This window comes from Centrocercus urophasianus, unplaced genomic scaffold (genome assembly GCF_019232065.1).
Source record: "Centrocercus urophasianus isolate 14NV4802_14NV808 unplaced genomic scaffold, USGS_Curo_1.0 seq_36, whole genome shotgun sequence".
Lineage (NCBI taxonomy): Eukaryota > Metazoa > Chordata > Aves > Galliformes > Phasianidae > Centrocercus > Centrocercus urophasianus.
The window spans coordinates 1,589,470-1,607,377 of record NW_024884933.1 but is presented as its reverse complement, the minus strand read 5'-3'; the positions used below and the strand labels follow the sequence as shown (position 1 = coordinate 1,607,377).

Sequence of the window (17,908 nt, the reverse complement as noted above, 5' to 3'; positions counted from 1 at the left end):
TCTCTAATTTTAATTGCCTTAAGGGCTTAATTCTTCACCAGTTCTTGTGTGTTAGAGGTTTTGTCAGGACTGAGGGATTAATGAGAGGGTCTGGCAAGTTCTGAGTGATGTAAAGGTGAGGCAAATGTACAAAACAAAACGTTAGATGAGTTAATCAGTTTAACACTGCACAGCCACTCCATTCCTGGACATCGGGGCAGCCTCTTGTAGGGGTCAGCCAGCCCATGACAGGAGTTTGGAGCTGGATGATCTTTAGAATCCCCTCCAACCTAAGCCATTCTATGATTCTTTGATGATTCTGTGATTCCTGCCAACATGTGGTGTTTCTCCCTGTTCTCTCTTTCAATATGAGGACACAAGCTTAATAGGCTGAGATGGTTTTGGCTTCTAATTAAACCAAGGTGAGAAAAAAGACAGGCAGTTATTACAAATTATAAAATCTAATATGCAAAAAGACAATTAAGCAATTGAAAGAAATAGCACATCCTTGATGTTGCATGCCTTTTTCTGAATTCCTGGTAGTACCAACAAGCACTTTGAATGTTCTTCTTATGAAGTTTTTACGCATACTGGATTTAGAAAGGCCGTATCATCTAGATGATCTTAGAAGTCTTTTCCAACCTTAATGATTCTATGGCTCTATTAGGGGCATGGTTTTGTGGTCAGTACTCGTGGTAGGTGGACAGTTGGACTTGGTGATTAGAGGTCTTTTCCAACCATAGTGAGTGAGTCTGCGGTTCTTCTGTTCTATCTGGAACTTGTGCTCACTCAGTAGAGGGTTTGCTGTATCTCTATTCATAATGCTGATTTGCTGTGAGACCCTGGGAAAGCAGATTTCCAAATGTAGGTTTTCACACAAGGCAGGACACAGACTGCTTTCTGTCAAGGCTGGAAGCTGAACAGAAACCTGGTCCCTGTGAGCTTAGTCCATGGCAAAATTCCACTTACAATGCAACAATATCAGACTTTTAATACTTAATAGCATATAGAAGGACAGTGTGAAATCATAGGACCACTGGGACACATTTCAAATGGAAAATGTGAACTCAAGGGAAGAATGAAATCAAGAAGCACAAAAATACAGCTCTTGCTTTATCCAAATCTGACAGCAGTACTTCATATAACAAAAACCAGATCGTCTTGGCCAAGGAGTTTCATTTTTAAAAAGAGGCTTAGTTTTAATCTCTGCCTGTGATGGATTGTCCATGGTTAAGAACCTGCATTGGTGTAAAAAATTGGTACTACTGGACACTTTAGTATTGCAGATTTTCTATGTTTAAGACATGTCCATATTTAAGGCTTCCCTGGGCCTCTTTATAGAACCAGAAAAGTCTGTTCTGCAAAAAATGGACCTTTCTTTATGGAAGTGCGCAGGTAAAAGCTGCTTTTTCACTGCTTTTTATTCCTTCAGGAACAGGGAAGTAAGGAAAAGTATGTTCCTATGACTCTCTGCTGGCATGCTAGCACACATTGCTGTGTCTCAATTATTGTAGGCTGCTAACCTGCCTTTAAACTAGCTTATCTAAGTATGAACTGCAGGTTTAGCTTTAAGCTGGTGCTGTTGCAGTTAGGCACTCATGGTTAAATATTCAGAAAACATAAAATCATAGAGTGGTTTAGTGGTTTGGACCTTAAAACCCATCCAGTTCCAACCCCTGCCATGGGCTGGGTTGCCATGAATGCATCTTTCGAGCCATGGTCCCAGGAATGAGTCATTCTAAATTTAAGCCTAATCATTCACAGTAGATTCATCAAAGTGCATTACAGCCCAACGCTTCTGTTCAGAAGCACAAACCCGAACACTGACAAACAGAAGTAGAAACAAAGTGAGTGACCACTGAGATGTGCAGCACGACTGCCTTCTTGTGCAAAATGGAACCAAACTTCGTTTAAAATGCCATGAAAATGGCTCAACCCAAGTGATTGTGGGGTTTTGCAGTTTGTACATTGTTGGGGGTGAATGCTCATGGAACAAATGGTTCAGTGCTGTGCAGCTATCTGAAATGCAGCGTTCATTCTGGCACTAAGTGATGGTGTCAGCAATTGATGCAATTCTGCACTGTTAACAGGCCTGCCTATGGAAAGCTGCAGTGCAATGGGGAAGGACTTCTGAGTAGGAGCATGGAGGAGATCATCAGGAACAACTGCTGTGATGTGACAGACCCTCATTTTCACCAACCAAGGTATGTACCAAGACGTTGACTGAAAGCAATTAGAGTGACCAAACCTAAATGAAAGCGTGGTTTGGGTTTCACTAAAAAGAGATGAGCTTTTTAAACAGAGGCACACATTGGGTTTGTTGAGGAGATGGTCTGAAAAAGATCTCATGCCAAACAGCGTGCCATGGTTACCAGGCAGTAATGAGGTGAAATCCCAGAATACTCTTTTGCCACTTTCCAGAATGCAACTGCAATTCAAGAGGACAAATCTCAGTCCATGCAGAATGCAGTACATGCAGCATTTAAAGCTATCTGATTTTTCACTTCAGTCAGGTGAATTTCAAAATGAGTTGCATGAATTTCACCAGGTTTATTGCAGACAAGAAGCACTAACTCCAGTTTTGCTGTATTACCTCTATTTCTTGCTCTTGTTGCACAGTGTGTGAGCTTCTGGTTGCAACTGCTTCGAGGTGAATGCAAAGCAAAGCAGTAAAATAGTGAAAGAGTTCATACATCCACTGAAATCTGAAGGTGATGTTAGGAAAATAAAAATACTTCATTTTAAGTATGTAGCTGTGTCTTTTGGCTCCAGCTGCCTGTTTGCACAACATTCATCCATAATGAATGGAAAAAAAAAAAAACCAAAAACCAAGCAGCCATTTTTAATACATTTCAGAATATTGTTTAATGGGGGAGCAGATAAATACTCACAGGACTAGTTCCACCAGCATTAGAGGACTTGTGAATGTTTCAAAGAATCAAAAAACCAGCCTTGCTTGAACTTCATATCCCTTTGTTTTTAACACTGCTCTTTATTTCTATACCAAAAGTTGTTATATTTGTTACCAGTCCAGACACTGAGTCATTCCTGTTTAAGCCAGACACTGGGCTCTCTGTGTAATTTCTCTCTCCCCTTCAGAGTTTCTGGACTGAGAGGAAAGCTGTAATGCCAGGTGCCTCCCCCAGCTCCATTTCTAACTGTAAAAACACACAGAAGTGCTCAGTGCTGCCAAGCAGCCATGGAAATTCTCACAGCTCTGGTTATTTCAGATGCAGCTATGTTAGGGGATACCTGGTTTTGAACAAGCTCTGCAGACTGCAGTTGCAATGGCTCAACTTCTTCTCCCTAGAAGCCCCTCTCCTGGTCCCGTATGACAAGGTTGTGACCATCGTTTGACTTACTTCATGAAAGGAAAACTGGCATTTAAAGGTGAGAACTCTGCAAGCTTCTCTTTTAATCTTACTTTTTCTGGAAACCTTTGTGGAAGTTTTAACGGTGCTGAGGTTGAAGGGATTTGGATATTGTTCACATTCAGTCTTGACAGAACCATACGTGATACAAGTTTGAATGTGGGAGGCATCAAAAATCCAGTCCTTATTTTTGCCACCAAATAACCCTTGAACCAAATGGCTGCTTTGAGCTGTGGTTTCAAGAACGTGCTTGATAATGAAGCATAAAATCAGGTTTATTTTCAAAGGGATTTGGCTCCCTAGCTCACTGCTATTGGCTGTGTAATGTAACTTCACTGCCTGTGTGTGGATGCTTTTAGACTCGTGCACTTCCATTGCAGTGGTTGTTTAGTAAACAGTAGGGGAAATTAAGCTTGAGAACGTCCTTCAGTTTTGTCATTTGGATCCTCTCAGTGTCTGAAGAAGGGCTATAAGGAAGAAGGAGACAGAGCCTTTAGTAGACTCTGTTGTGATAGAACAAGGGGGAATGGTTTCCAGCTGAAAGAAGGTTTAGATGAGATATATGAAGTTTTTTACAGTGAGGGTGGTGAGGCACTGCACAGAGTGCCCAGAGAGGAGGTGCAGGCACCCAAGGTCAGGGAATGGGGCTGTGAGCACTGATGGAGCTGTGGGTGTCCCTGCTCAGTGCAGGGTTGGACCTGATGGTCCCTTCTAACTCCAACCATTCCATGATTTTTCAGTAATTCTAGTTTTTACCACTAGATGGCTTCCCAGGATAGTGGATATAGATTGAGAATTCACCTCTGGGGTTGGCTTCATTTTGGCACGCTCTTATTAGCAGCACACTCATCAAAACCAGCCTGACTGAACCAGCAGTGTGAAGTTGACATCGCTGAGGATCTTCTGGCATCCTGTAAACTTTAAATTAAAGATTATGATGGTGCTGCCACAATTGGTAATGTGGGGTGAGCAGCCCTGAGTTCAAAGGTGGAGAGGCTCTGGCACTGCTGCCTGGAGAAGTGATGAATGCCCCATCCCTGGAGGTGCCCAAGGCCATGGATGGGCTGATCTGGTGGGGGGCAACCAGCTCATGGCAGAGGTTGGAACTGGATGGTCTTTAAGGTTCCCTCCAGCCAAAGCCATGGTGTGAAATGTGCATTTAGACCCTCCTCAGTATGCAACGTACACACCTCACGCTTAACAGTGCAAACAAACAACTCAGGGACCTAATTGCAACATTTCTGCCCTTTCTCCTGTTACAACATAAAGTGCTACAGAGACCTTGTGTTGCAACTGTGCTCTTGTGTCTGGACAAAAGTCTTGGAAAAGGAGTGAGAAATCATCACAGAATCACAGTGTGACTTATGTTGGAGGGGACCTTAAAGACCATCCAGATCCAACCTCCTGCCATGGGCAGAGCTGCCAGCCACCGGCTCAGGCTGCCCATCCAGCACCACCTTGAATGTCTCCAAGGATGGGGCACCCACAACCTCACTGGGCAGCAGTGCCAAGACCTCAAAGTCAAAACTTTCTTCCTGTCATCTCACCTAAATCTTACAGCTTGAAGCTGTTCCCCCTTGTCCTATCGTATCAGACCACGCGAAAAGTCACTCTCCCTCCTGTTGGTAAGCTCCCTTCAAGCACTGGAAGGCTGCAACGTCTCCCCATAGCCTTCTCTTCTCCAAAAAACTGCTCGATGCAAAAAAGTGCATCTCCCTCTGTCACTGCCCAGCCACTGATGGGCAACACCAGCATCTCCCAGCATGGAAAACCCACGAGCTGTCCGTGAAACCATCGGCTGGGTGCTGACAGATGTCGACTTGGGTTCAGCCCAACCATCTCGGGCTGCAAGCAGCTTTCCCACCGACGCCGGTTCCAGCCGGGCAGGCGGCTCTATGGCAGCCAGGGCTTCCCTTCCGTGCGGGTTGCGGTGCGGTGCAGCCCCGAACCGCGGGCGGCAGCCGGAGAACGGGAACCGGGCTCCGGGGGAGGGGAGAGCTAAGCCAGCCACTCACAGGAACAGTAGTGAAATCTCCCCGACACTTTAACTGTCAATCAGGCTTAATGGGGTATAAAACCTCCCCAGCGCCGCAGCTGCGATAGGCAGAGAGAGCAATAGGGAGAAATGAGTAAGGGCTGAAGGAGTGCGCGGCGTAATTCCTGCTCTGTGATCGCAGATCCGCCGGGTGAGGAACCAGGAGAGGGGGCAGAGGGGCAGCCCAGCCCTGCAGCCGCTCGGGACGGAGAGCCGGCAGATATTTATAGATAGGAAAACAAAAACAACCTTCCCCTGAATAGACCCTTTCTTAAATAGAAAGTCCTGGCAATTCTGTCTCATTTCAGCGATTTCCTGAGTCTAAGAATAGAAATGAGCCGCCTGGAAGGCGCTGCAGGCAGCAATTTGGAGACATAGGCTGCTTTATTTTATTTTTTCCAAGTATTAAAAAAAAAAAACAACCAAAAACCCTTCCATTTGGACACGGGATTTGCACGTCGGCCTTTGGCACGGAGGGAACGGATGGCTACTTTTAATTTTACTTTTTGTTTTCCTACAAAACTGTCTTCCAGTTAAAGGCACGGGATCAGCATTACCTGCATGTGACGACCCTGGAGGACACCGACTGAGAGGCAGAGCTCTCCTGCACTGCTTTCCTCCCACCCCACTTTTTTTTAGGAAGGAAGAGAAGGAATTATTATTATTTTTTTTTCCCCATTTTTTTTCCAGCCCAAGAATTGCTTGCCCCCAAGTTTTGGAGGGGGACCGAAGACTCGTCACCCACCTGCGGGTGCATGAAGGGTGCTGGCTTTCCATCTCTGTTCCCTTGGTCTCGTGAAGGGTTGGAAGAGAGTTTTGCCACCCATCACCCGGAACAAGAGGATGGTTTGGAAATGGCTGGGCGCTGTGCTGCTGCTCCCCATGCAGATGCTTTACCTGGTGCTGAAAGCTGCCGTTTGTGCTCTGCTGCCACCCAAACTACGGGACCTGTCTGGGGACACCGTGCTGGTGACAGGTGGGGGACGTGGCATCGGCCGCCAACTGGCCCGGGAATTTGCCAGGCGAGGAGCCAGGAAGGTGAGATGGGATGTGGGAATGGGCACCTGCTGCTATGTGGGGCCCGGAGCTGTGCCCGAACCATGGGGCTGGAGGGGAGAAGGGGCAGCTGGAGGGGGACTCACCTCCATGACCTGGGCCTGCCCTGCTTTGGGACTTGGGGTGGGAAGAGCTCTGCTTCACCCCAGTGGCTTTCTGTTTGCCAAGTCATCTCATGTGCTTTCTGAAGCCACTTCTGTGCTGCCTTTTGCTGACCCTGTTTGAGGTAAGATGAGTACTGCTCAAAGGCTGTGCCTCCACAGCAAGGAGGAGCAGCACAACTGAATATGAGCTGTGCATCTCTCCTTTAGTCTGCATGTTTCCTTTAGGAAAGGAGAGGGACTGGGAGAATGCTGTGTCTGCACTGCAGCCTGGAGGTGCAGATGTAGCTGCTGCCCTCCTTCCCTCATCAGGAACTGCTGTGTACCTTGAAATCTGTTTTCATAAGTACAGGTGTGAATCAGACAGGGATAGTTAAAAACAAACAAGCAAAAAGCCAGGACTGACCAAGAGGCAGAGGCTGGTCTCCTCTCCCAGGTAACAGTGATAGGACCAGAGGTGATGGCTTCAAGTTGCATCAGGCTGGATATTAGGGAAAATTTCTTCTCAGAAAGAGTGGTGATGCACTGGCACAGCTGCCCAGGGAGGTGTGGGGTCACCATCCCTGGTAGTATTGAAGGAATGTGAACGCATCTCCATATGAAAGGAGATGTGGCACTGAGGGATGTGGTCAGTTGTTGGTAGATGGATGGTTGTAATGGAATGGGGGGAGGGGGGGAAGTGGGGAGGTGAAGGATTTTTCCAGCCCAAAGATTGGTTGTCTCCAAGTTTTGGAGAGAAGCTGAAGAATTGTCATCACCTGCGGGTGCATGAAGCCCTCAAACAAGGATTTGAGATTGAAGGTTTCATATTTGTTCCTCTTTAGGGGGATAGCAGGGGAAGGGAAGAACCATGTGAAATTAGACAGCTGCATAAATACTGTGCCATGAGAGAGAATGAATGGGAGTAAACACAGAGTAAGGAAGAAAAGTACAGAATGAGGACAGCTAAAGAAAAATGTATGTTGTTTGGGTTAGTGTTTTGTCTCTTCCTCACCTGTGTGCTCCAGTTTTCCATGTGTGGCACAGAGCGGTTTCTGGTGCACGACTTTGAGGCGTAAAATAAAGTCAGCATTGAACTTTGATGTTTGTACATGCTTGTGTTTAAATATCATGTTGAGACTTACCAACTCATGGAGGCAGAACAAACAAGTTGATCGACTTTTGGACCCAAGCAGCTTGCTGAAAGTGTATTTCCATTATCTGTTAGGACACCATGATTCACTTGTCAGTTATTTAGCCTGGGTGGTTGCTATGCTGAGCTGTGGCATTGGAGTGCTACCACTTCTACAGCTAACCCAGGGGCTCCTTATCCTCAACTGGATGCTAAGCAGTGGTAGTCAGCCCTTGCTGCCAAGGGCCAAGAAGAGCTCAAGAGCTGAGGGTGCAATTATTGAAAACTGATAGAGACTGTGATTCACCTTCATGTCCTCTCTCTACAATCACTACGAATCTTAGGCTGAAAGGCTAAACAAGTGAATAATTCTTGGGCAGCTTTGTACTCATCTCATGGCGTTAGGAGATGCTGTGTGGTTGCTAGCCATTGTTTGTAACTTTGAGGTGGCTTTCTTTGTGTTTTCTATGCCTGTCGTCGAGGTGTTTTACTTTTTGCTTTTGATGAACTCAAATTAGATTCTGCTTTCAATTAAATCGTAGTGATCTGGAGAGTGAAACACAGCACTCTGCAAGCTGTGGTCCTCTGTGGCCCGTTGGTGGTGGCACATCTTCCCAGCAATGCTCAAGTAGGATTAACTTTTTCTTCAACATTGTTAATGACATTTATAATGGGTTGATGGTTGGAATAGATGATCTCAGAGGTCTTCTCCAACCATAATGATTCCATGATGCCATGAATGAAAGTTTTACCTTGATGTGGTAGTTTTACTCCCTTTGCTCTGATGTTTCACTCCTTTTCTGCCTTCTGTATTCAGGCTGACTTTCTGTATCCCATGCAGTCTCCATGTAGAATGCAGCCCCCTGTTTGACACTACTCTTTGGTCTTATGCATTGCATTGGGCAATCGAACTGAAAATTGAGTTGCCAACAAGTCATCTTTCAATAAGACTTTGGAGAATTAATATTCTACCTTTTTCTTGCTTTTGTATGCAGTTAGCTGTTGTATAATTATACTCAAAGCTTGAATTATTGATCATAATTAATAATTTATTATCAGATTCTGGTTGTCGGACGGCGTATTGACAACACCCAAAGAAAGTTTGGTGAAAAGCATCCATTAAGGCACCAATTTCTGAGGCCAGGCACAGTGCTGCACAGAGGTGAACAGAAGCAGTGCCATAAGTTCAGATTCTAACCCTGGGTGTGTGGAATATCTTGAAAACACATCCCAGCGCCTGCGCACACAGACATAGTGGCGGAGTTTTGGAGGTAGGCGGCGATATACAACCATTATTTTGAGATTAGAATCTTCTGAAAGATAAGTTAGTTGAGCCTGTTAGCATATGAAACCTCCTCTGGTAATTAGACTGGATTGGATTTCCACTCGTGGTCTATTTTTCTTTTCAGAAGGTGGTTTTGTTAAGCACTGATAGGATGCATCTTCACAATTTTCACATGAGATGACACTGTTGTATTCCATGAAGATTTAACATGGTCACATGTGCAACTTTTTTGAGTGTAGAATTTTGATCTTGCAGTTAAAGCTCTGAAGTAGGCAAGAAATAAATCAGAAAAGGGTTGAGCTGAATACAAACACAGAGTTTTCAGCTTGATAGATGAGCACAGAGGCTGAAGTTCTTAAGCCAACAGAACAGCAGTCTCTTGGGCATGATGATGTACATCCATCCTCATTGCCATTCTCCACCCCCATTCTTTTAACTCCATTGCTCAGCCGTTGTGCCGCAGATATGACTTGAACAAGCAAACACCTTGTTGTTCTTTGGACTCTGAAAGGGGACATAGCAGCATTAGTTGACTTTTCAAATGATAAAGTATGCTTCTTATGCACAGGGGTTTTTTTTCTTAGGCAATGAGGAACGTCAGTCACTAGATCATTCCTGTTCAAGTCTACACTGAGAGGTCAGAGGATCCATACTCCACTTTTATTTTTGGGTAAAAGTTTCCAAGAAGTACTTGGCCATGGTAGACAATAAGGAGTTGCACACCTCCTGTATTTGAGCAATAGAGCGTTGCCTCTGCCTCACGCATTGGTAGTTCCTTGGGGCTCTTGGCCTTTGGTGTTCTGTGCTTAGCCAAAATGGAAGAGTATATGGGTGTTGTTGAAAAGGGAGAGGGAGATTTTCATGGCTTTGTGATCTAATGCTTATGGAAATAAAAATTCATTTCCATATCTTGATGGCATTAAGAATATAATGGGAGTGCAGGCCTGTCAAACAATGCCTCCTGCATGGAGGAACAGACCTTAATGATGTGAGTCAGAGGGATGGAGGGGTGAATGGGTTCAATCACTGATGGGGTTGGGGTTTCTCACACCACTTGCTTTGCCTACAGCATTTTCAATGACAGTGCCCATGCCAGAGATCTGTCAGCCCTGTTCTTGATGCTTTCCTGTGATTAAGTTTTGATTTTCTTTTCCACGTAATTTTGTTTGTTTGCAGATTATTTAATCTGAGACTGACCAGGAAAGAGATACTTGATTCTTAAGTGCACTGGATTATTAAAAGTTACTAAAATGTAATAAAATTACCTGGCAAAGGTTGCAGTCATAAGATAGAAACACATTTTCCATCTCCAGTATGTATTTTAGTGCTCAAGGTTATCTGACAGTGACTTTGGAAGAGTATCTTCAGTCTTTCCTGTTAGGAGATGGGTCATTGTGGATCTTCAGCAGCATAACTATGAGAGATCTTAGAGCAGTGCTTTCCTATTGCTTCTTTGTGATCATTTCTGTTATTTCAGTTCTTTCAAAGCATGTATATTTTTGCCCTCCTAGATTGGCTCTATTTTTTTTTTTTTTCCTCCAGCTGTTATGAGTCTGCTTTTTTTGGTGAATCAAGGGTGTTTTGACAAGGGATGTCTCCAAGACACCAGATGGATTGGGGCAGCCTTCTGTTAGCATGGTGCTGCTGCAGAGGAGGGTTGAACTACCTATTAACCTTCCTGAGAGTTATCCACGTTCATCACCGTGCAAGAAATGACCTCGTAGGTGCACTGAAAGATCTCTCCTTTTCCTCTTCTGTTCTCTGAACATTTGCTTCCTGTATTGCGGGAGAGCAGAAGACTGAAAGGGTTTGCATGCTTGAGTGGTGGATGAGGTAAGCAGTCTGGAATATCAGGACAGACAAAAGCCCTTATAGATGGCAAGGAGCTGGTGTCACCAAAAAGAAAACAAGAAACGGAAACTTCACTCTTGCATGGAATGTACTGCTTGATAGCCATGACCTCACTCTGTCAGCACTGCAGTCTAGACAATTGTTTGCAAGTCTGCAAGGTACTCTTAGCAGGATGTCGGCCTGGTGGGCAGCTGCAGAATGCCACAGACACACCGACACTGCTTGTCATGGGGCAGTTAACAAAGATCCCAAAGGCCTGACTTGAAAACTTGTGCTTAGAAGATACTCGTGCGCGAATGACTTCATTCAGGCTACAAGCCGTCTCCTGGAATCTCAAGTCGTCTTCCTGTCATTACTTGCATAATGTTTTCTAAGCTTAGTGCCTTCATTTAGAAAGAGCCCTTGTTATTGGAGTGGGCGGTCCTCCCTCAGGTTGGGATGGGAATGAGAAGTCTGAGGAGGAAGGGATGAGAGCTGTGCAAAGACAGCGCTGCTGCATGGAAGCCTGGAGCCAGTTTTCTTCTGTTCTACTAATTCAAACAGAACTGCTTCAGGTGCTTGAGAGCTGCTTATAATTGGAGAGTTTGAGCTGAGTGAGAGTATTGCAGAAAGACTATGTAAAAATGCTTAGAGTCCTAGGATTCAGGAGCCACACTTCAAAATAACGCGTGCAGAATAGCAGCAGCTTCTGAGGTGTATCTTGCAATCCACTCTGAGTGCAGACATGCATAGACCTGATCTGCCCATCCCAGAGCAGATGTGTTCTGCTAGAAAGAAAAGAGCTGGATTGAAATAGCAGAATTTCAGAGCTGAGAGGAACTGATTTTTCATGTGATTAATTGCTGTGTAGTTGTTGTTGACAGGTAGTGTGATGGAATGGAATTGTGAAGCCTTTAAAATGACGGTGTTAAAAGAAATGGACACAGTTCTGATGTATGTTACCCAGTGCAGAACGTGTGTGTCCTGTACTGGGGCTGTACTGGTTTGGAAAAAACAACAGGAGCAAAACAGTTTGGGGCATATTTGTAAGGGAAATAAGGTTAATCTTGTTCAAATTTAAGCACTTAATGAACTATTTGTGCACATCATAACTCACCAGGTATGTGAAAAGAACTGGGGAGTGAGCATTTTCCCATAATATATTAATTTAGGATCTGTGGTGAGCTGTGAGAGAACAGATTAGATGGAGCTGCTTTACAGCCTCTAGAAAGGCTTCATTTCTACAAAGCTTGCATACTGGCAGCAATTGCACTGAAGGGCTTCCTGCTGGCAGCTCACTTCCCTGTTGACTGAAGGTAAGGATGGGCAGAGGAGCCCTTGTTTCAAGTCCCTGCTTGGATGGCCCTGGGCCTGTTATGTGTACTGGTGCCAAGGCCAGTGTTTGGATGGTGTACTGAATGAGTGTCTCTGGTTGGCAAGCATGGCCAGAGCTTGCAGTATGAGATCTGTTGATGTCTGAGGAGCAGCATTCTGGCTGGAGCTGGTTTTGTTTATAGTTTAGAGCATACCTGTCTTTTGTTGGCTGTAGGGAGAGTAAATAATGTTAATGAGAGGAGGGACTCACAGAGCAGCAGGCTTGGCATCTTGCATCAAGGTGGTGATGTGTGGAAATAGTGAGGCCAGGCCACATCTTACACCAAAATCCACCACTTTTTAAAAGGCTGAGGTCAAGACAACTAAATGGAAATTCCCACAAAATAAAGGGACTGTCAATGCTGTAAGAAATCTCTAGGAAGGGCTTTAAGACTGAGGCTTGATTAATGTCATCATGGTGCCTCAGATGCTCTTCAGGTGTAGAGAGTGCAGTAGGAAGCACAACGCTTGTTGAATGTCCACTGGTGGGGGGTGAAGGTGGCAAGAGGAGCTCTGCCACCAGTGAATGGCTTTTAGTAACACGGGGATATTGGCCTTGAAGGTGAGTAGGAGCCATCAGAGATGGAAAGCTTGACAAGGAGGCAGCAAAATTCAAAATGAGTTGATGTGGTGAAAGCTGTAGTCCAGGTGTAGGGTCTGAGGACAAAAGCTGCTTTTTTGAATTTCAGGTGGTTTTTCAGCTAGGATTTTCATCTTGCTTATCTTAAGGGATTCATCCCCATTTTATTTGTGTTGTTCTATCACTTCAGTGACATTTAAACTTGCTGCTGTGTATTTCTGTTGCCTTTATGTCATGCATCTGGCACAGGCTAGGAAAAAGTTGACTGAGAACTGTTTCCATCTGAAGCACCAACATATATAGTTTTACTGCATTAAAAATGAGTTAAACATGCCATTGAGCTAATGTCTAATTAGTCTGGCACAGCAATTTGCTTTAAGAATGACCTTAAGCCCTGCGTACATTTCTAAGCATTCTGACTGCAATGCCTAGAAGGAATTAAAGATGTGATTTATTTTTTTTACCTTGTTATGGAAACCTGTGCTGGTTGGGGCATGTGGGGTGATAATTGAAGGGTGTCCAGCTGAAGACATGGGTCTAGACGAGGCCATGAGGATGCTCAGAGGCTGGAGCACCTCTGCTATGCAGACAGGCTGAGGGAGCTGGGGATGTTCAGCCTGGAGAAGGCTCTGGGGAGACCTCATTGCCACCTTCCAGCACCTTAAGGCATATAGAGAAGAAATTATTATAGAGATCTTCCTAGCTGGGTCCAGATTCCCTTCTTCAAAGCATCACATCAACAAGCTGAAGAGTTGGATAAGTCAGAGCCAGGAACTGACAGATGTGTTTGCTGATAACACTGACGCCAGTAGGAAGGGGTCAAATACATGTTGTTTGACCTTTATCCCAGTGGGGATCAAACCGATTCTAATTAATAGACTTGGGAATAGCTGGGTACCTTGGCAGGCCTTGCAACTAATTTAAATTGTTCATCCTGTTAGTTTAGCCATAAACTACGTGTAATTACAAAAGGGTTTTGTGGACAGCCACACTTATGTTGCCACCTCCTTAATTACAATTTATTGAATACAGAGCTGACTTATTTTGATTAACGTAGATTTTTGTTGTCTAACACTGCCTGACCAAATGTGCCAGTGCTCTAATGACAAGAAAGTATTGTTTGAAAGCACAAATGAAGCTCTGCTGAAACCAGTTACAACTTTCCAATGTGACTGTTTAATGATAGGACAAGGGGGAATGGTCTTAAACTGAGACAGGGGAGGTTTAGGTTGGATATGAGGAGGAATTTTTTCACGCAGAGGGTGATGAGGCACTGGAACAGGCTGCCCAAGGAGGCTGTGGATGCCCCATCCCTGCAGGCATTCAAGGCCAGGCTGGATGTGGCTCTGGGCAGCCTGGGCTGCTGGTTGGTGACCTGCACACAGCAGGGGGTTGGAACTGGATGAGCACTGTGGTGCTTTTCAACCCAGGCCATTCTGTGACCATGAGATAAATGTGGCTCTCAGTGTGTAATCAATGGCAGTTGCACCTTTGAGTATGCTTAAGCAACTCTTAAAACTATACATACTTGAGATGCTATAAAAATAATGCCTGGAAAGATGAGAGATTGTGATTGTCCTATGGCTGGGCATGTTTTCAGCCACAGGTTTGCCTACATAAGGTTGTTGGTATGACCTGGCTGCTATGTTTCATCCTGTATCTAAATGGAACAACCTTTTAAAATAGGTCAAATGCAGTCAAGCATGGCTTCCCATTGCGTTGGTTTTCTTCCTCTCAACCCACACAGACACCAATTTGCAGCAGTTGTACAGGTAGACAGTATTTGTCTTTTAGGTTTGGCTTCTCTCCCAGTCAGTGCTGGACTGAAGCTGAGTTTCCGTGAGTACCAACTTGTATCCAAAGATGAAAATTGCGGAGGCTGAACAAAGTCTTAATTCAGTGCTTCTAGAAGCTTCTCTGTGCAGCGAAGTTCATCTGTATTGCTAGTCTGAACTGAAGAGATCATGAGATATTACTTAAAGGAAAAAAAAGAAACAGGAGATTTGAAGCAATTAGAATTGTTTGTTCGTTCTGTTTGCCCTTTGAATCACTGGTTATACCCAAGTTACATTTTCAAGATTTCCTTCATATCTGAGGAGCGAACAAAACTTGCACCATTTCAAATGAAAGCAAAAATTCTTAGATAACCATTTAACTCTTGGAGCAAAACTTCAAATATTATGAGACTTAAATGCATGTGAGTGGAAAATCTTGTTGTAAAGACACTGCAGTGTTCATAGAATCATTCAGGTTGGAAAAGACCACTATGATCATCCAGTCCAACCCAGCCCACCGTGCCCACATCCCTCAGTGCCACATCTCCACACTGAACTCCTCCATGGATGGTGACCCCACTGCTCCCTGTGCAGCTGTGCCAGCACATCACTGCTCTTTTGGAGAAGAAATTGTCCCTAATATCCAACCTGCACTTCCCCCAGCACAACTTTAAGAAGAAGGGATCACCAATAACAGAAAACAGGAGATCAGGTATTTTTTACGTGAGGATTAAATTAGTGCTTCTCTTAGATCTGTCACTTTAATCTTCTTGCTACTAGTAAACAACACTTAATCTCTGGTCAGCACATGCACTGGGAGAGACTTGGCTGCTGTAGCTCAGAGAGGGAATGGGAAATCCTGAGATCAGCTTCTAGCAGCTTGACTTTAACTGCAAGCTCCAGTTGCCTATGCTCTATCTCCTAAAGGAACACAGCAGTGAGGACAACGCTCAGCTTACTGCCTCAAGGAGGTCGTGCTTCCAAGTAGAATATTAAAGAGATCCAGCTGGTACAAATGCTTCTTTCCCGAAGTGGTAATAGAGCAGGGCAATGAGCTGTCAGAAGTGATGTCAGAACATTTCCAAGGCTCTTGGGAAGCACGGGAGCCCTGCAGTGAGATGTTTGATTTTGGGTTTGAGATCTGCTGATTGTGCAGTGTCGTAGAGCGTGCTTTGTGTTGCTGGCTATAGGATTTTAATCCAGGCACTTTGGAGATTGTTGTCTGTGTTGTATTTATATGTGAATGTGTGCTTTGTCTCTTTATGGGCATCATGCTGATCTCCCCAGATGACATGCAACCCTTGCAAATTGCTCTGTGACGCCTCCTGTGCTGCGAGGGCGTGAGTGTGTGTGTGCACACGTGTGTGTAAGTGTGAGGGCAAGTGTGTGCATGGCGCTATCTGGCACTCTGCATCTTTACACCCAGGGTTCAGCAGCGGGTCAGCCAGCTCCTCCTGACATCACTGCACTTGTTTACCACTCACACAGAGGAAGTGCTGAGCTGATGGGTTTGCCCACTGTCATCCTTTTAGGCCAGCATTTTTCTGCAGCATCAAAAATGTAGGAGAGCCTTTGACTTCCATGAAGCGATTCTAGCAGCTCTTCCTGTCTGAGCTGAGAGGGGAAAACTAAACGTGGGAAATTCTGAACCACTGAAATGATATTACAAAGAACAATCATATCCAAAGGATGGAATCTTCCAGAGCAGTAACTCATTAATATGCTAGAGCTTGATTTGTGATTGCCTGACCAGCCATATTAAAAGCATATTAAATAAGCATCGTTGTAGCAGAGCCTCAGGAGAGCTGATCAGTTCTGGATAGGAATTCTGTTTCTACATTCAGGTGTCATTTTGAGCTGGAGCTGTGCTGGCTTTCCTGTCTTTTTTTAGAATTCATATTTATGTTTATGAGCAGGGTAATTACACTTCATCTTTGCAGCGTATTGAGGGAATGGCCTCAATTGTGCCAAGGAGGTGCAGGTTGGATATGAGAAGAGTTTCTCCTCAGAAGGAGCAGTGATGTGCTGGCACAGCTGCACAGGGAGGTGTGGGGTCACTGTCCATGGAGATGGTCAGCGTAGAGATGTGGCACTGAGGGACGTGGGCAGTGCTGGTGGGAGGATGGTTAGACTGCATGATCTCAGAGGTCTTTTCCAATCTGAATAATCCCACGATTCTATGGCTTGTTATAGCACTGAAAGACCCTTTTGGCCACTCTGCATGCTTTTTTGGAGATGCACTGTCTGAAGGTTATCATCCTCCGATTCCCATCCATCTTCTTTGTCTTGATGGGCTGAGAGAGTTAAATATATCCTAATAACCACCGTTTGTACAGCAGATGGATAGATTTTAGAAATTCTGCCCTGTTGCATAGCAACAGTCATCATTAAAAAATAACATTTGGAAGCATACAGAAAAATAGGGGAAAGCAATTAAGCTTTTAAATATCAAAGCTTTTTTCTAAACTGTATCCCATATTTCTTTGAGTAAATACTCATATGAAAAGGTGCTTTTTGACAGCTTTTATATGGGTTTAAAATGGTAGCAAACCTCTTTTTTTTTGAGTCAAAGTAAGGAGAGTTGTAGGGGAGCTTGTCTGGAGCTGCTGCTAGCATTCAGTTTATATGTGGATTTAATGCAGGCATTTCAACTCCCTGTTCTTTTCCAGGAGCCTCAAGGGAGAAATTTTTTCAGTCGAGCTGCATCATATTATGTGCATGGCTGATCTGGAGCACATTTAGGTCCTTCTGGAGGGCAGTTTATAATGACAGCATTAGAAACATTATTCATTCTTAGGTTTCCACGTCTGTTTTTGTTGCAAGCATTCCTCAAGTTTAATAACTTCAAATACTTTCCCCATGTCTTTCTTTCCAGTGATACTCCTGCAAAGACTGGGATTTTCTGTCCCACCTGTCCTCTGGCTGTTAGACATTCCTTGTGGCTTTCCTTGTCCAGCAGAGCTTCTATTCCATTTACCATCTCGTCCACCTTATTTCTGAATGCCGAGACCCCTGGAGGGCAGCAGGGCTGTAATGACACATCTCAGCACTGTGTCAGTTGTGGGTTAAATGTGCCTCCAATGCACGTAGCATTGAGCACAGCATCTAATTGGCAAGTTGCGTTACTTTTTTATTGAGGTTACAGTGGAATTTTGTATATCCCCCCAAAATAAGTGTTGACAAAACACTCGTAATGATGTAGTTTGAAGCAAAACTGAAGATGCTGTGAATTAAAGCAGGCTTGGTGGACTCCCTTAGTTGGTAATAAGTGTAATTGGTGCTTTTGTAAGTGATACAGAGGAGCAGCCCTGAGCCTCTGAGTGCGGTGGTGGTGATGCATTGGCCAACCTTCTCCAGGAGGTGTTGAAACACTGCAAGATTTGGCACTGTGGAAATCATATAAAGGCAAAC

At 44.6% G+C, this 17,908-nt stretch overlaps 2 protein-coding genes and 1 long non-coding RNA gene across 14 annotated transcripts in view; 2 read left to right on the top strand and 1 right to left on the bottom strand.

Moving 5' to 3' along the window:
• The window catches only part of LOC122167074, an 11,023-nt gene extending 7,654 nt beyond the window's left edge, over window positions 1-3,369 (top strand). The window contains exons 3-4 of one of the 2 annotated variants that reach the window (XR_006170946.1): window positions 2,070-2,183; window positions 3,290-3,369. This is a non-coding gene — a long non-coding RNA (uncharacterized LOC122167074). Of the gene's footprint in view, window positions 1-2,069; window positions 2,184-3,209 lie in introns of both variants that reach the window. The other variant, XR_006170945.1, reaches the window with a different exon arrangement.
• The window catches only part of LOC122167063 (arylacetamide deacetylase-like 3), a 19,347-nt gene extending 11,746 nt beyond the window's left edge, over window positions 1-7,601 (bottom strand). For 2 of the 9 annotated variants that reach the window (XM_042831290.1, XM_042831295.1), the window contains exons 1-2: window positions 6,131-7,039; window positions 4,152-4,268 (exon numbers count right to left, since the gene is read on the bottom strand). In XM_042831290.1, coding sequence (XP_042687224.1) covers window positions 4,152-4,169 — 18 coding nt within the window. In that variant the 5' untranslated portion in view covers window positions 4,170-4,268; window positions 6,131-7,039. Of the gene's footprint in view, window positions 1-4,151; window positions 4,269-6,130; window positions 7,040-7,300; window positions 7,328-7,536 lie in introns of those variants that run through there. The other 7 variants (XM_042831293.1, XM_042831297.1, XM_042831292.1 and 4 more) reach the window with 6 other exon arrangements.
• Window positions 5,441-17,908, top strand: part of DHRS3 (dehydrogenase/reductase 3) — a 27,109-nt gene continuing 14,641 nt past the window's right edge. The window contains exons 1-2 of one of the 3 annotated variants that reach the window (XM_042831303.1): window positions 5,446-5,536; window positions 6,076-6,423. In XM_042831303.1, the coding sequence (XP_042687237.1) occupies window positions 6,229-6,423 (195 nt within the window). In that variant the 5' untranslated portion in view covers window positions 5,446-5,536; window positions 6,076-6,228. Of the gene's footprint in view, window positions 6,424-6,578; window positions 6,668-17,908 lie in introns of those variants that run through there. The other 2 variants (XM_042831302.1, XM_042831304.1) reach the window with 2 other exon arrangements.